The sequence below is a fragment of the Helobdella robusta genome, assembly GCF_000326865.2.
Source record: "Helobdella robusta unplaced genomic scaffold HELROscaffold_52, whole genome shotgun sequence".
NCBI classification, from domain to species: Eukaryota; Metazoa; Annelida; class Clitellata; order Rhynchobdellida; family Glossiphoniidae; genus Helobdella; species Helobdella robusta.
In genome coordinates, this window is record NW_008705269.1 from 1,338,665 (window position 1) to 1,356,455 (window position 17,791).

General features: G+C 31.3%; 2 protein-coding genes across 2 annotated transcripts; both read right to left on the reverse strand.

The window, feature by feature from the left end:
- Nucleotides 1-884: 884 nt before the first annotated feature.
- HELRODRAFT_143758 (hypothetical protein) lies at nucleotides 885-6,925 on the reverse strand (the record flags this gene model as incomplete). The annotated part of the gene is made up of 2 exons (XM_009028044.1): nucleotides 885-1,093; nucleotides 6,628-6,925. Coding segments are annotated over 2 exons (507 nt in total), but the record flags the coding sequence as incomplete, so codon positions are not given.
- A 1,671-nt stretch (nucleotides 6,926-8,596) lies between these two features.
- On the reverse strand, nucleotides 8,597-17,107 carry HELRODRAFT_193509 (hypothetical protein; the record flags this gene model as incomplete). Its single annotated transcript, XM_009028045.1, has 15 exons — nucleotides 8,597-9,017; nucleotides 9,668-9,749; nucleotides 10,092-10,226; nucleotides 10,701-10,862; nucleotides 11,132-11,236; nucleotides 13,774-13,952; nucleotides 14,065-14,199; nucleotides 14,555-14,689; nucleotides 14,911-15,024; nucleotides 15,277-15,431; nucleotides 15,617-15,730; nucleotides 15,871-16,009; nucleotides 16,067-16,205; nucleotides 16,292-16,472; nucleotides 16,759-17,107. 15 exons carry the CDS (start codon nucleotides 17,105-17,107, stop codon nucleotides 8,874-8,876), a joined length of 2,268 nt encoding a protein of 755 aa, XP_009026293.1. The 3' UTR covers nucleotides 8,597-8,873.
- Between the last annotated feature and the right edge of the window lie 684 nt (nucleotides 17,108-17,791).

A 17,791-nucleotide genomic window follows, 5' to 3' on the forward strand; every position in this document is an offset into this window, starting at 1 on the left:
CGAAACCAATTACAAAACAACAATTTAGTGTCAGCATCATAGTTAATGTAGGAGTGGCAATAAAAATACTCAATACTCTTGAGACAAAGATAGAAAAGTTTAATCATAAACTCTTCAAATGTCATCCTAAATATTTGTCACATAATTAGGTGCACATAAACAAAAGTTAAGTCATAATTCAACAATCTCTCTTGTTTATATTTATTTACACAAAGTTGTTTAACTTTTATCACATTTGTAAAATGATCAAATTACTAAATTAAAATAAGTTGACCTGTATAATTATTTGTAAAAATTAAATAAATTGAAACCACTTGTTTATGATATAAATATTTAAAACGTGTTCTTGCACTGAATGAATTCTTAATGTCATTCCTTTTCGGTTAGAAAAAAACATCAGCCTATAACTCCCTGCTTATAATCACTACTTCTGAATCGACTTAGTAACTACTAAGCACTGTCCTACCCTTTATGATGCAGTAGTACTTAAACGTACACACAAAATGTACTCGTTGTAAGGTACAAACGAGATTTTCAAGTTTATCGGAAATCACACTACTGGTAGACAGCATCTTCAAATATTTTTATTAAAATGAAAATTACTTCAAATACAAAACAGCACAACGAAAAAAACAGAATTAAAAATCAATCAACTATAATCCAACTAATTTTCATAAAAATTCATTGAAATTCAAAAAAGATTTCGAAACTGAGATGCATTAGAAACGGCTGTTAGTGCTGTGGTTATTGTTACTATTATTTTCAATAAAACTCATTTAAAGACCAAAACATAAAAAATAACGGTTTAAAAAATAAATTCACTTTATCACCCAATGTAATTAATTTAACATTTATTCATGGGTTTTCTTGTGGTGATGATAAGAACTAGGATCACTAAAAGACTTATCACACACACCACAACTGTAGGGCTTCTCACCGGTATGTATCCTTACGTGGATTTTTAAAGTAGAAGGAAGAGCGAACAATCTACCACATATATCACATTTATATGGTTTCTCCCCAGTATGAGTCCTAATGTGTTCCTTTAAATGAGTGAAAGATTTGCAGCATATGTCGCATTTGTATAGTGTCTCTCCAGAGTGAATTTTGTTATGTGCCGTTAAGTTATCCTTTCTTGAGTAAGACTTGTTGCAAACATCACATTTATATGGTTTCTCTCCAGTATGAGTCCTAATGTGATCCTGTAAATGATCAGACCGAGTGAACAATTTGCAGCATGTGTCGCATTTGTATGGTGTCACTTCAGAGTGAATTTTTTTATGCATCCTTAAGCTATTCTTTGTTGAGTAAGACTTGTTGCAAACATCACATTCAAATATTTTTTCAATATTTGTTTTGTCGTCGTGTTTCTTAACACCAAGTTTCAGTGTTTTGTTAGAGTCTTTGCTATTCTCATCACCTTTTCGTGTTTTGATCCTTCGGCGTATAAACCAGTTTTTAATCTGACGAGTAGTCAGGCCGGTTTCATGCGCAATTCGGTGCCTATCTATGTGATCGACATAATCTTTTTGACTGAATTCGCGTTCCAAAACTTCACGTACTTCATCAGTGAAACGTAAACATGAATTAATTTCCTCTTCTTCCGAGACGACGTCATCAAGAGTAGATAATGCAGGCTGATTATCATAATTGTTTTCTGTTCTGTCAACTGGCTTGAAACTTTTGATTTTGGCCCTTTGGTTCTGAAACCAAAAATTAATCTGGCGAATACCCAGACCGGTTTCGAATGCAATTCGATCCCTATCTCGGACATCGATATACTTTTTTTGACTAAATTCCCTTTCCAAAACTTCACGTATTTTATCACTGTAACATTCCCGGAAACTTTCATAGGTACGAATAAAATTTTTTTCATTATTTGTTTTCTTCTCTTTTTTGCTGTTTTCATCTTTACTATCTTTTGGAAGATTCAACAAAACCACCGGAACATTTTTGTCGCTGGGTTTCTGTAGCTCCTGCAGTTGTTGCGTTGGTTGCTTCAGCAGATTCGAAGCATCAAGCAGTTGTTCCACTGGTGGGACAATGATTATGGGCTCTGGTGGTGTATTAGTAATTTTCGGTGAAGAATCTGCCGATATCGAAAGTGCCGGACGGACGACGTCATCAAGGGTAGAAGAAGCAGGTTGATTATCATATTTGATCACAGGGCTTCTGTCAAATGGCTTGAAACTTTTGAAATTCTGTTTGGAGAAGGAATATTCGTAACTGATTTGTTCTCCCTCGTCAGACAGTTTCTCATTTTTGAACTCTGGATCGGAAGGTGGCTTTTTGTTTTCCAAATTTGATGGGTAGGGTAACGAGCAGTTGTGTTCTATATCACACTGGTATAGCTTTTCTAATGACATTGTAGTAAAATATCTAGCAAGCTTAACAATATTAAAAATCTATTTATGACCCTATAAATACCTTGAAAGCCGTGGGTGTGCAATCAAAACAGGAATACTGCGAACAAATGACAAGAGACCTTTATCACCGTCTGTATACACTCCAAAAAAAATATTCAAGTTTACTCTTTTTGTATTGATTGGTAGCTAATAATCTAATTTAATTAATTATGGACGGTAATTTAATTGAAAGGAAATTTAAAAAAATTACACTTATAGTGACCACAAATTGTTGTAAAATAATTATTTTTAATACTTGTTTAAACTTTTACAATATAAATAAGTTTTAACAAAATTGCGAGAAACTTACAGACTGGGCTGATCAATTTAATGAACTGTGATACTTGCTGGGGAAACTGCGCCAATATATATAGTACCAGTCTTTGTCAGCTACGTATTCTAACAACGAATCAAGATTGACTTTGATTCAATATGGAAACTTTGCACACTTTGGATGAAATTAAAATGTCTAGAATTATTCACTATATAATCACTTTGCCGCGTTAAAGCTGAACAAGATTGACTTTGTTTAAAAAAGTGAACTTAAAGCATAAACAATTTGCTTCCAAAAATGACTTTGTTTTATTTTTGAAACTTTGTACGTAGAGCATAAATCACTTTAATTTTTAACCACGAATTTTTTTATGTCTTTTCTTACTCTTCATTTCGAAATAATTCTAGTCTTTTTAATTTTATACAATTGGAATTCAAAACCAATGCATACCTGCCAACATTTAGATTTTTAAAAGCGTTATAAACACACATATAAAAACACACACGCGCACACATACACACACACAAATATTATTATTATACCCACACACACACAATATTATTGAATTCTTTGTAGATTTTGTTCTCCTTTTGCTGTTTTCATCTTTACTATCTTCAACATAACCACCGTGCATTTTTGTCGTTGGGTTTCTGTAGCTTTAGTATTTGTTGAGTTGCTTGCTTCAGCAGATTCGGTGCATCACGTAGTTGTTCCACTGGTGGCACAATGATAATGGGCTCTGGTGGTTTATTAGTAACTTTCGGTTAATTAACTACCTTTTTCACTGAGATCGAACGTGCCGGACAAACGACGTCATCAAGGGTAGAAAATTCCTATATAGTTAAATCTAGGACCGAAAACGCTGGAACTGATAATTCCAAATACTGTAATTATTTACATTCCATATAGAAAAATTCATCAAAATTCAGAAATCGATTTGTGACATTCGGGCCTCAGGTGGCATAATCACTGGCACACAATACATGCCAGCTGGTGGTTTTTATGCCAGACTTCATGTGTGCCGCCTGGGGTTTTATAACGTGGCCACATCCGCACCATCATGTGGGCCTTGAGAAATCTACCTTAACATACTGCATATGGCCCATATAAATGGCGGTATTTTTTGCTATCTGGGGATACATAAACAAACCATACAAATGCGACTCTTGTATCATGAGAATGCACTCTGGGGAAAGACCTTATAAATGTGATGTCTTCGGTAAATAATTTACTGACCCTTGTTTAAACAAAACATGAGGGTACATACTAGTAAAAAGACTTACAGTTGTGGTGTGTGTGGTAAGTCTTTTAATCAATCTATTTCTTTGCGTCGCTACAAGAGGACCCTTAAATAATTTTTAGGGGATATAATTACATTGGTTGATGAAGTAGAATAACTATAATTTTTAAAAGTTTTTTTTTACGGCAAAATAATAACAAAATTTTCTTACTTCAAATTAAAAAATTGAATTTTTAAAATATTTAAATCAATGCCATCAAAGTTTTTCATGAAATGACATTAGGTTGATAAATGTTGCGATTAAAAAAAATGTTGGCTTAGGAAATTACGCTGAAGAATTTTTTCATTATTTCATATGAATTGATTTATAATTTTTAACGTACCATAATGTCCAACTCATCACAGTACAAAACTGAATTTTGTTAGAAACCTTCCTGAAGCAGGGTATGTTTATGTTGTTTCGAAGTGTTCGTTTGAAAGGTCATTGTGTCTTAAACAGTCTTTGCTATGCGATAGATTGAAAAGATAGTTATTCTTGCATCATGTTGATATAACTGCCGAAATGATCGAATTGCGCTATATTATTTGTTATTTTAATTATTGTAATCTTTGCTATATTTGTAACCTTTAGATTAAAAATTATAGAAGATTGTAAAAATCGATGCTAAAGGAATTTAATTTGAAAACAAGACATCTTCCGTTCATTTAAAAATATTTGTTGGATTCAGTAATATCACAGTTTTTAAAAACACCATCAGTTTTTTTTATGATTCTAATAAAATAAATTTTCCATTTTTCTCAATGGTGGAAGAGTTTTTGATATTTTGCTTGCCTCAACAATAGCGAAAATATAACTAACATAACTTTAATATTTTGGATCTCCACAAATTAATAAAAAACCTCCTAATCGCAGATTCTGAAAAATTTGAATAATTTGAGGCTTTTATAATTTGTCTCTTGTGCACCTGCTTCAGAGGTTTCAACGACAAACACACACAACTTACATGAATACGCGTGAAACCACGCATCAAACACATTGCATATGACAGGCGGGGATCTTTTTGTATTCAAGCCCAGTCACTACAACAGCAAGACCATGCGCCTCTAACCATTGAGCCACCAGGCCGCTCATTTTCATACTAATTCTGTTTTCTATCTGTTTTTAATTCTGTTTTAGTTTAGGTAACGTGTAAATACACGAATTGAACTCAAAAGCTTAGCAGTAAACTGGGGGAAAATAAAAGACACGATATTGAGCAACTACGTTTTTGAGAAGAACACAGAAGATGAGGATAACTTTGAAAATAAATGTCAAACATCGTGTTTCGTGTAAAAATTGCATAAATTGTTGCTATCTTGTCATATTGCAGTACAACTTAAAGAGCGAAGCTTATTTCTAAAATAGGAATGGCGTACAATTATATTCTATCCTTATCTTTGGCATAAGTAGCTTGCGAGAGAAGTTTTTCTATTTTAAAATTGATTAAAAATCGTATGAGAAGCAGCTTGTCACAAGAAAATTTGGAATCATTCATTATGATGAACACAGAAAAATCTATATTAATGAATTTAGACCACAAAGAAATTATCAATCAGCTTGCTGAATCAAGTGGTGCTTTTAAAAATTTGTTGATTGCTTAACATTTAGTTTTTGAAAGTTCATTTTTTAATTAAAGATATTATTAACAAAGAATAGAAGACAATGAAATAAAACTTTATTTTTAACGAAAACAAATACTTTTGTTATTGTGTTATTTTATCATTTTTTAGAGATCAAATAAAATTTTATTGTAATATTAAAAAAAGATTTTTATGGAGTTCAACAAATTATTGTTTATCAATTAAATAAATGAACTTAGTTTTCTTATATGGTCTGGTCCATATCCTGAAAAAAATATTTGCTCGGAAAGGGGTTCAAGATCCTAAGACACCATTTATACTACGTCTCTGGAAAGCTGATTTGTTTTAAAAGTTTAAGGCCGATTGATTTCAAGTCCCTAGCCGATTTTTGGTCCCAGTCCGCCTCTGGTTTTATTAAACTAATACTTTACAACTGAGAACATTTCATTACTAACACGTGGCAAACATTTAGATCCATCATTATATTTAATTTTTAATTTATATGGCATAAATATTTGAAATGTGTTTTCGCACTGAATAAACATTCACGTTCTTTAAAAAAGAAAATCAGATCAGTTAAGACTCCCAGCTTTACAATCACTACCTCTGAACCCACTTCGTCCAACGATGGTACCTGCCATGCAATTCAAATTTATGATGCAGTGCCTAAATGTGCACAAAATAATGTGTATCTGTATAAACACGTTGTGTGGTGCAAACAAGATTTTTAGGTTTAACTGATATCAAACTACTGGTAGGAATAAGTCAACAATTTTTAATATTTTTAACAAAATTTAAAAATTACTTTATAAACCGAACAACATAACAAAGAAAACAGAATAAAAAATCAATCAACTATGGACCAACTAGTTTTCATGAAAATTCATTTAAACTCAAAAACGTAGCTAAACTGAACTTTATTAGAAAGAGTTGTTAGTGCTGTTGTTATTTTTACTGTTACCTTTAATAAAAATAATTCCAAAAAACATGAAAAAAGAACATTGTACAAAATTAATCCACTTCATCCACCAAAGTAATTATAATTTTCTAAAACTTATTTATGGGTCTGCTTGTGGCGAGGAAAAAACTAGGATCACTAAAAGACTTGCCACACGCTCCACAACTGTAGGGCTTTTCACCGGTATGTATCCTCATGTGAACATTTAAATAAGGACTCCGAGTAAACGATTTACCACAGACACCACATTCATGTGGTCTCTCCCCAGAATGTATCCTCAAGTGAATATTTAAACAAGTATTATGAGTAAACAATCTACCGCATACATCACATTTATATGGTCTCTCCCCAGTATGAGTCCAAATGTGATCCCTTAAATGATCAGACCGAGTGAACGATTTGCAGCATGTGTCGCATTTGTATGGTTTCACTCCAGAGTGAATTTTGTTATGATTCGTTAAGCTACCCGTACTTGAGAAGGACTTATTGCAAACATCACATTGAAATTTTTCTTTATCATTCGTTTGGCCGTGGTATTTTTTAACACCAAGTTTTATTGTTGTGTTAGAATCTTTGTTCTCCTCAACAACTTTAATTTTTATTTTATTTTCTTTGCTTGCGGCATTATTATCAATTTTTTCGGCCTCATCTTTTTCTGTCTTTTTGACAACATTCTGCTGGGTTGTTTTGTCTTTCGGTAGATTTTCATTCATTGTTTTAACATGAATTTTTTTCAGTGGGCATAGATAAGCATCTATGTGATCGACATTATCTTTGTGACTGAATTTGCGCTCCAAAACTGCATTTATTTCATCACTGAAACGTGAGCAACTAAATGAACAAAAATATTCAGTAGCGGTAATAAACCAATCATTGAGACAAGACCAATGGCTCACATAATACCAGCAGTTCAAAAACTTTGAAAACAGGATAATGGCGACCACAAACTTGTTTGGTAGAGGATAGATTTCGAACGAGTGAAAGTCGTCATCAACTACGAAGTTCCAGAAGATTCAGACACCCACCCCCAGAGAGTGGCTCGCGCGGGAAGGTTCCACACAAAAGGATTGGCAGTCACTTCCTGGCGAGTGAATCTGAAACGGAGACGTTGAATCAAATCTAGGATTTGAAGTTAGCATAGACAAGCAGCCTAATTTTAATGACAACGCTGTATATTGTCAGTGAAAGGAGTTGAAAGATAGCACCTTTGTAAATGTGTATGTATATTTTCATGTATATATTATGTACACAATTGTGTATTGCCTTTGTTTATAGAAAAAAAAATAAATATTTATTTTCGTTTGAGATTTATCGTTGAAGCCAATCCTCTTTATATATATATATATTTATTTATATATATATATATATATATATATATATATATATATATATATATATATATATGTATAGAGCCTCTGTCGAAGCGGGTATAAAGCCTCTGTGAATATGTGTATATAGTTTTTGTGTATATGTATATTTTTATAAAGTGAACAACTTTTTTATTTTCATTTATTAATAATTTCTATTTGCTATTTGTTGTGCGGTGTAAAAAAAAGTTTAGATAGCGATGAAGTGAGTTATTTTAACGATTCAATTGTAGGAGGTAAAGAAAGGAATACGTTCACGCGCGTTCAATTAATTTAATCAGCAATTAACATAATAAAACCCAAATTTGAAAGTTCATTTAATTACTTTTCGGTTTTAATTTTTATTCACTAAATTGAAATTTATTTGAAATAATTCATATACTAGAATATTTTGATCGCATTTGCATTATAAATTTTAAAACCACGAATTCAGCGATCGTAACGCCTAAACATGCCAAGATAATTTTCTGGGAAAGTTTTTCTGGGAAAGTTTTTCAGTGATTTTTTTCATATTTTTTGTAAATACGTTTATGAAGGTAGTGTAAACTGTTAGCGAATATCATGGCGTTCCAACGGCTCTGATGTTATTGCTAGGTTAACTTGTCCGACAATATCTCAAAATTGAGCGTTGAAAATGTCATAACTCAAGTTTGACGGCAATAAGCATTTTATTTCAATACAATTGTATGTATACGTAATTGTTTGAATACTTTCGGGTGATTGAAAAAAAAGTTAACAGCTAAAATATTTATTTTCGTTTGAGACTTATCGTGAAAGTCAACATGTAGTAAGTGCTCCGACAATAAAAAACAGATTCTTATCTGCGAAATAAAATAAACAAATATTCACATTCATTTCAATATTTTAAGTTTTTCATAATATTTCAAAAAAATCAAATTTTATTAATAATAAATGTTAAAACAAAAGGAATATCGTGTTGTGTATCTGTCCACGACATTGTTCATGAAATTTTTTTTTTCAAAAAGTAAAAAAACCACCAAGTAACCATTTAACGCAGAGATTGGGCATTCAGCCATTGAACAAGTTGCTTTTGTGATTTGCTCAACCAGTTGATGTTCATTTGAACAGCATCCAAGATGTAAATGTTCAAACGATCGCTGTCTTTCATGTGAGTCCCCAGAAAAGTTTTTAACTGAGTGTGTGTGTGTGTTTGTGTGTGTGTGTTTGTGTGTCTTTGCATGTTTGTGTGTGTGTATTTTTGTGTTTGTGGTGTCTTAGTGGAAAATTAAATTAGCTGGAATGAGCTTTAGAAGGTTAAAAAGAGATTGATGACTTTTTGATTATCTTACATTTTATAACAATAAGCATCATAATTTTTTTAATCTACAATTTTTTACAATTTATTTTATGAAAAATATTGTATCTAAAGAATATAATAAAGTGTATGAAGTATCTTGAGGAGAGAAAAAAATCCAATAAGATACAAAATTCATGCATGGCTATGAAAAAACTCTTGCAAAAACTGCTATTTCATAGCCCAAATCTGATACTTCCATGTTTTTTATCAAAACTAAAATGACTAGTAAAGGAACGTTTCGATGTCTTGAGTTTTCAATTTGAATTTTTTATTAATACTATTAGACTTAGCGTGGTTATTGTCGTTGTCGTTGCAATGATACTAATGCTAAACGATAGCAACCAGAAAAAATGTTAAATTTTAAAATTTGCTTAAATGTATCGTCTTTTGTAAGCACGTAAGCAAATGAACCGAGAATTAACTTAGTATCACCATACTGATGACAACAATACATAGCGATTATTATCACCGTAACTTCTACCAACATCATCGTACTGGTCTTCGGTGCGAAATAGTGAGGCCAGTGGTTTGAAAATTGGTCTCAATCTTCGCGGAATGTTGTGGAACCTGTCGTTTTGTGGTGTCAGTCAGTATAGATGTATTAAGATGGGCACAGGCAGTAGATGTCTAGAATGTTGTCTATAATATTTTTAGCTGTTTTTTTAACAACTTTAATGAAATTATTTTTTTTTTACAAAGTTGGACTTTTTATTAACAGCAAATAATTTATCTTCTTATTGGCTATAAATTTTGTGGAGTGGTTTCGAAATGTGGTGTGGTTTAGAAAAAATAAACTAAAAATATGATAACATATAAAGAAAATTGAATAAACAATGTTTATATAAAAATAATAAATATAATATCGTAATAACAATAATAATGAAATAATAATAATAAAATAAATGTCACGCACATCTCATCCGACTCCAGTTGTTTTTGATGAAGCTCCACTGCAGCTGAGCCATGTTGGGACTGTTTTTCAGACTTCGGAGGATCAAGTGCAAGTCGCCTGGACTTGGTTTGCTCAGCGCCGTCTCGAGAAGTCTGCTCGGTTTGCGTTAATTTCGTCCGAAATGTAAAAAAAGTCAAGAAACAGACTTGAAGTCTGATAGAAATTCATCCATTTCTACATTCTCACATCACCGTAAAGTGTGAATAAATTTCATTTGTAAAGCATAATGCGTTGAAACAGGTTAAACGCTGTCGTTATTGTGAGCGGTTGACTGATGGCCTAAATACAAAATGAAGTCTGCCTATTAAATGCTAAAGTACAGGTTACTTCGTTTGTATGCTATACAAATTATCATGAATATATATATATATATATATATATATATATATATATATATATATATATATATATATATATATATATATATATAAGACTTCTTCTTCCAATATAAGACATATTGAAACAGTAGAACTTTGAGGTAATATAAATTGATATGATTGATTACTGACTTATTAAATTAGACTACTAATGTAAAACTGTTGAGGAATGTACAGTCATTAATCTACCCGTTAAATTTTGACGATTCGTTTGTGAAGGTAAGTGCTTCCAATATGACAGTTCTTCTTGACTGAGATGTCTTGAGAAGATTCATCACGTGATTCCACTCTTCCTCTCCTCCATATCTCACAGCGTATTTTAGCACTATTGGTTCTTGGTTCGGTGTTAGCCTGGTTGCAAGAATATAATTGAAACATCTGCAACCATCACTCCATTTCAACACCATTGTAATAACAACTAAAATTTCATTGTCATTTTTATCATAGCAACTAATATCTTCATCGTCATCGTCGTCTTCGTCATCAGTATTATTATTACAGCAACTAATGCTGTCGTCATCACCATGATCATCATCACAATTATGAAAATCATCATCATCATCGTTTTCTTCTTTATCATAACTATCATTGTCATAATTACCATCACTACCATTACTTACACCAATGACCCATTCTTGACCTTCTGGAAAGAATCCCTCGCCCACTTCACGTACTCTGGAAAGCCCAAGTCAAAAGCCAGCGGCAACAGCTCATTTCTTATCAATCTGATTGTCGGTAGGAAAATGATGGTGACGACGATGACGTCATCATGATGTCATATTAGTAATGATGTTGACGGTACTAATAATGTTTAAAAAATTTCGATTGAGATGTATTGAAATGATAATTTTGTTGATAACTCTTAAAATAATCTCGATCCGATATTTATATAAGCATAAAAATGACTTCTAAATGTATTTTCCTTCAAATAATTAACTATTCCAAATCGGAAAAAAAACTATGGCGAACGATCAGATAACGTAATAACTAAAAGTTCTAGATAATCATATCTACAAAACTGAACCAATATAACACCAGGTTGAATCTTTAGAAAGATTTTTATTAATTTTGACTTTTTTTAATTTATTTTTTTCATGCATTTGCATAACATTTTAGCATATTTACTATCTTTTTTTGGTGCCATATAACCAGACTAATTTGAGATCGCCGTGCCCGACAGGCCTCCCTAAGGTTGACCTCAGAAAAAAAAAAATTTCAAAAACAAAAAATTGACCTGACTAGAGAGAATATATCATCTACGATGTTGCTCCGATCCAATGGACTAAACATCTAAAAATTGTCAGAGTTTGGTAATAATTAAATAAATAATAACAATTATTATTATTACAATAATACATATATTATAGTTATTAATGACTGCAAAATCTTAGCAATTATATTATTAATATTTACAAATTTATTAAATATTAACTTAAAATAGAAGTTTACCTACCAAAAAAAATATAATAAAAAATAAGACGAAATATCTTTTAATAATGCATCAATTTATAATTAATTTTATTACAATAATGGCATCTATAAGTTATAATTTTATCATGTTATAATATAATAATAATATTATTATATTATTATGATAATAAAAAAAACAAAATATAATACGGTGTGATCTCTCTTGAGTTTTTTAATTATTTCTTTCCATCCCTCGTTTCCGTAGTTTACTCTGTAAAAGCCTTTCATGTGTTTCAGGTATATGATTAAGTAATCAAAAAAAGCAATTAGGTAATCAAAATAAGTAATTAAGTAATCAAAAAAGTAATTAAATAATCAAAAAAGTAATTAAATAATTAAAAAAGTAATTAAACAATCAAAAAAGTAATTAGGTAATTAAAAAAGTAATCAAAATAAGTAATTATATAATAAAAATAAGTAATTAAGTAATTAAAATAAGTAATTATGCAATCAAAATTAGTAATTATGTAATCAAAATAAGTAATTATGTAATCAAACTAAGTAATTATGTAATCAAGTTAAGTAATTAAGTAATCAAAATAAGTAATTAGGTAATCAAAAAAATAAGTAATCAAAATAAGTAATTATGTAATCAAAATAGGTAATTAACACGTATATGAAAAGGTATTGAGCTCTATTTAAAGTAAAAGTTTTTGTAGGTTTTATCCAAAAGATTGAATATTTTAATTTACATTTAAAATAACCATTAAAATACATATTGAATAAAATTCTATGATTGAATAAAATTCTAAAAAATAAAAAATATTATTCAAAATTATTCGCTATTTAACCTGTAACGTTAGAATTTGCTTTCAACCACTGAACGTCATCTGGTAGTTCATACTTTTCTGAAAACATAATAAAGATAATGTAACCAATTTGACTTTAAAACTTTAGCGATAAAATTATGCATAATAATATATAAAACTATGTACATGACAGTTATATTGTTTCCAATTAAGTCACTGAGTATCGAAATAGTTATTTGAATAATAATGAAAAAAATATTTGATTGGACGAAATTTTCTTTTTATTAATAATATATTATCTATGCATATTATTTTAATGGTAAAAGACGTCACTTCACATGTGTTAATTTTTAAACATTGTGTTAATTTGTATAGCGCCTCTTATGTAAAAAGCTAATAAGCGTAGAACATAAAGCAATCAAATTATTTAAAAATCTCTGAAAAGAAATTATTCAAATGTAATAAGTTGGTTGCTTAAAACGGCATTCGTGTTCAGCTACTGAAATCAGCAACTAGCATTTAAGGCACCATCTCAACTGAATGCAGTACTATCGCTACATATTTTATCACTAATTTCTTTCTGTTTACCAAACCATATATGAATAAAATGTTTAAATAGATTAAAGATGATTTGGCAACTAAAAAAAAGTGAAAAATTTTGTTTTAACAAAGTAAATTTTTAACTAAAATCAAAACATCAACGCTGATGCATCGTTAACAGTTCCAATGTCAAAATCAACATTCTGCCACGATCAAAATTTTTGATTACCCGTTTTGTTTTTTATAATAACAATGGAAGGATCAGATGGGCTCCTGCTGGTGACGTACGTTAGGGGAATGTGCCACCTGTAACTATTGCCGGCAGGAGGGTTAATTTATTTTAGGTTTCTAAAAATCAAACATGTCGTATTATAAAAAAAAATAATAATAATTTGTATTAAAAAGATGATAATTATCAACATCTTTTTATTCTGTGTTATTTTTGTGGCCTTCAAAAGACCAGCCCAAAAAAGTTTAAAAATCATCACATAAGCGCCGCCAACTTGAAAGGTGAGCTTTCAGGCTGAAAGTCTCTTATTTCCGAATGATCGATGATGACGAATCTTTTCTGACTACATGTCACGTGACGTCCATCTCTGTTGATGGTGACCAGGGGCAGGCCCATTTGAAGGGTCCACGTCTCCATCATTTCCTTTACGTTTAGGTCCGCAACTTTTGATAACTGCGTTAGTTTACAAAATTCTACATTTGAATAGCTGTTAAAAGTTGATCGCGCCATCAGGATGAATATTTAAATTATTTCACATATGAATAATCATTAACGCAAGTGCCACCTGTCGAGGGAAAGCAGCCCAGAGATCATCGTGGGTAGCAGTGGCGTACTGGTGTTTGTGGAGGTAGCTCCTTAGCGCTTCGTTGAAAACATCGGAACCTGCCACATTTTCTAACATCCGAATCAATGAAGCTCCCTAGTTTAGCCATGCAGAGGTTTTACAAAAAATTGATTCGTGTAAAAAATTACAACATTTTTTAGTTTTTATTATTGCAGCTCTGACATGACTTTCAATGTTACAGATATATTATCTGTAACTTATAATAGTTGAACTAATTTCACTTTTAATTTTTCCATTACTCATGCCGCAATAATATCACGGTTCATGACTGAAAAGTGCTAACTTACAATTCTAAAACTTTTCAAATTTGCATTATTTATTAAGTTTTTATTTTAAAAATCGTTATAATCAAACCTTTTTTTTACTACAATTAAAATTAAAACTAAGTTTCCTGAGTTTTTAAAATAAATTTATTACAAAAAAAATCAACCTTGTAGTAGGTGATTAAATCGAAGATCTCGGAGATGTACTTCGGATTGTTAACAGGACTGATTACTGGATGAGAAGAATCCAGCGAATCATCTGCCATCGCTGGCTCGATAACGTTGAACGCAAATATTTCCATCTGAAAAATGGAGATAATTTTTAACAGGTTTATTTGAGTGAAAAATGAAATAAATAAATTTAAGCGTCTAAATAGGCCCTTTAATTTTCTCTACAAAAATAAAATAGTTGTATGTGAAGTTTTTTCGAAACAAGCCGTCCAAAATTGTGCCAGTAAATCTTTTTTACTAAAAGCAAAATTATAAATTCAATTAAATAAAAAATGTCCCATTAGATACTGACCAGCGGACTCTCTGGAAGGATATGTTTGGCACCGATGTACATAATGTACGTTGCAAATCCTTCATTCAACCACAAATCATCCCACCATTCCATGGTTACCAGGTTGCCGAACCACTAAACAAAAAATATTCCAAAGTTTATCCACACACAAAATCACCAGATAAATATAAATGCTATTTGGATGTAGGTGGATAAAAAATCCTAAACAACAAAAACATGTCTAAAACCATGCTGGATTAAGGGAACTTATATAAATAACACCACGTACAGACAAGATATCATTAACGTTTTAAAGTTGTCATGAACTCTACAAACACATATAAAAATTCCACCCACTTCATTACAAAATTTGATGAAAGCACCGACTTGGTGAGAAACTTCGTGCGCGACCAACACCACCAAGTAAGTTTTGTCGTGCTGCGTGCTGGCACTTTCGTTATATGTTATATAATTAGCTGAATAGAGTATGAGACCCCAGTTTTCCATGCCGTTTGAAAACATTCCAGGCACTGCAACGCTATCTGTAAGGTTATAATGAACATGTCATTGCCAATGTCGGAATCGGCAATTTAGCTATGGTTACCATTTGTTTCAAATTATCCATAATTAGCCATAATCATAATTGACGATCAACGTGTAAAAATCTAAACGACATTATGGACCAATGATAAATTAGCAATGAATTAATGCAATAAGTGCCAACTACCTAATATTGTGAATGGATATCTGATTGCAAAAAACTCTTCAAAATAATCAAGCAATCTTGTTGTCGAGTCTAGAGCGAAGTCTACATTGTCGATGGTATCTGGTTTGGAGTATACTGAAACATAATTTTTCAAATGAATGGATGGACAAAATTGTCATCTCGATTAGAATCATTGATTGAAGTAAAGCAGAAGCCATAATATTGTCAAATAATTACGTAATAAACTAATAATTTCTCATTAACTTCCATCCTACCCACATTTACTCCACTTTTGCTCATTTGTGATTTAGAAAGAAAGTCGCAGACAACAAAGGCCACCAAGTACGTACTCATCTTGACGGTGATGTTGAAGGTGTCCATCGTTTCATTCATGGACACTGCTTTCTCCGATATCTAGAAAAATAAATTTATTGGTGAAAGTTTTTATCCAAAAGTCCTTAAACCATCTACCTTCTCCGTGTTGAACAATGAGATGTAGTCATTTGGCCTGATGATGTTGAACTGGAAGGTCGCCTTCATGTGCGGTTCATCAAAGCATGGAAATGCCGATCGAGCTTCAGTCGGTTGAAATTGCGTAGCTGCTAATAACCTGTAAGTTATTATGGAAAGTTATTATTAAAAATATTAAAACAAAACTGAAACCTCACAAACAAAAACAGTAAAAACAAAACAAACCTTACGACATTCTCTTTGGTCTTGTAAGAGGTCAAATAAAACCCCAAACTATCTGTTTTGATGACTCCAGTGAAGGAGATGTTTAGGAGGATGGAAGACCCTGCGACGAGGGGGGTACTCAATTCTACCTGCATCTGCTCCAAACTTTCGTCCAGTCTCCATTTCTTTACAGTTACTGCATCTTTAAATATAGATAATGATTATAATATGGTTATAAAAAATTGTTTGGATTTAAAAAAAAATTCAAACTCAACCAAAAGTGGGATGGGTTTGCTTATGCAACTATTCGGACATTAAAAGGAATGATAAAGTTAATGAAAGAAATAAGTTTAGAAAAATATATTTTAGTGAAATGTGGGAAATGGCATTTAAAGAAAAAATTATAAAAACAGTAATGTTGGTGGCATTCTTTAAAGTCTAATTTATGAAAATATATATGAAAAGATAAAAAAATTTTAAGAATTAACCATTAAGATCCTTGTAACGTATGTTGACGCTGGAGATTGTAAGGTTTTTACTGTGCAGAACAATTGAACCAGTACTTTTCTTGACTGTGACTTCAACATTTGACCAGCCGCTGAAAGTTGATTTCTGAAGATCAGGAAGGATGAGGACCTCGTAACTTTGCGGAATCAAATCTTTCGGCAGTCTCAAATCGTTCCAACAAAATTTAATATCTTCCTTATCTGCAATTTTTCTTAAAAAATGGCATCGCGAATTTCTGGGGTCAGAAGGTTGCTTGGAGAGAGTACTGGTCAGAGCCAGAGAAATCACAAGCAGGCATAACGGAATTTGGCTAAATATTTGAGTCGTCATTAATTCACGTTTAAGAAAGAAGTTTACCAACTAATTCTTTTTTGTTATCTCTGTTTTTGGGAAAATTCAAATGCATGTATTAAGATTTATAACTGCATTAAAAATTTAAACAACAAATTTGAAACGCTCAAACCTGAGAGGGAGTTTTAAAATATTTTTTTGAATTGCAGTTGAGAATATTGAACTTGTTAAAAAAAATTGATTGGGACTCTGTTGCGGCGCCTCATTTATATCCACATCTTCTTTATTTACTTATCATAAACTTAAGTAAACCTTAGCAGAAGACAAATATTCAAATGACCTCAACCAGCAAGTTTGTACAAACGATGCTATGTTAACTTAATTAATTTATAAAAATTAAGACATAATTCATGGGGTGTACCTTTCAGGTCAACTATATATTTTTATTAAAAAAAAAATGCTCTTTGTACAATATAAAATAAACGAACGAAATGATTTTCTTCAAATATTGAGAATTGGATTTCAAAGCAAACTTTTAAATATTTGCTTATTCAACAGATGCTGTAGAATTACTACACCCGACCAAATTTCTTTAAAAAGTTATTTGACTCTACAATTTATTTATTTATCCCAATGAGGATCACTAAGAAAGAAATTTCCTGAACAACGTGCTATTTTAATAAATTGGAATTAATTTGGTTCTGGGGTGAGCGATATAGGGAG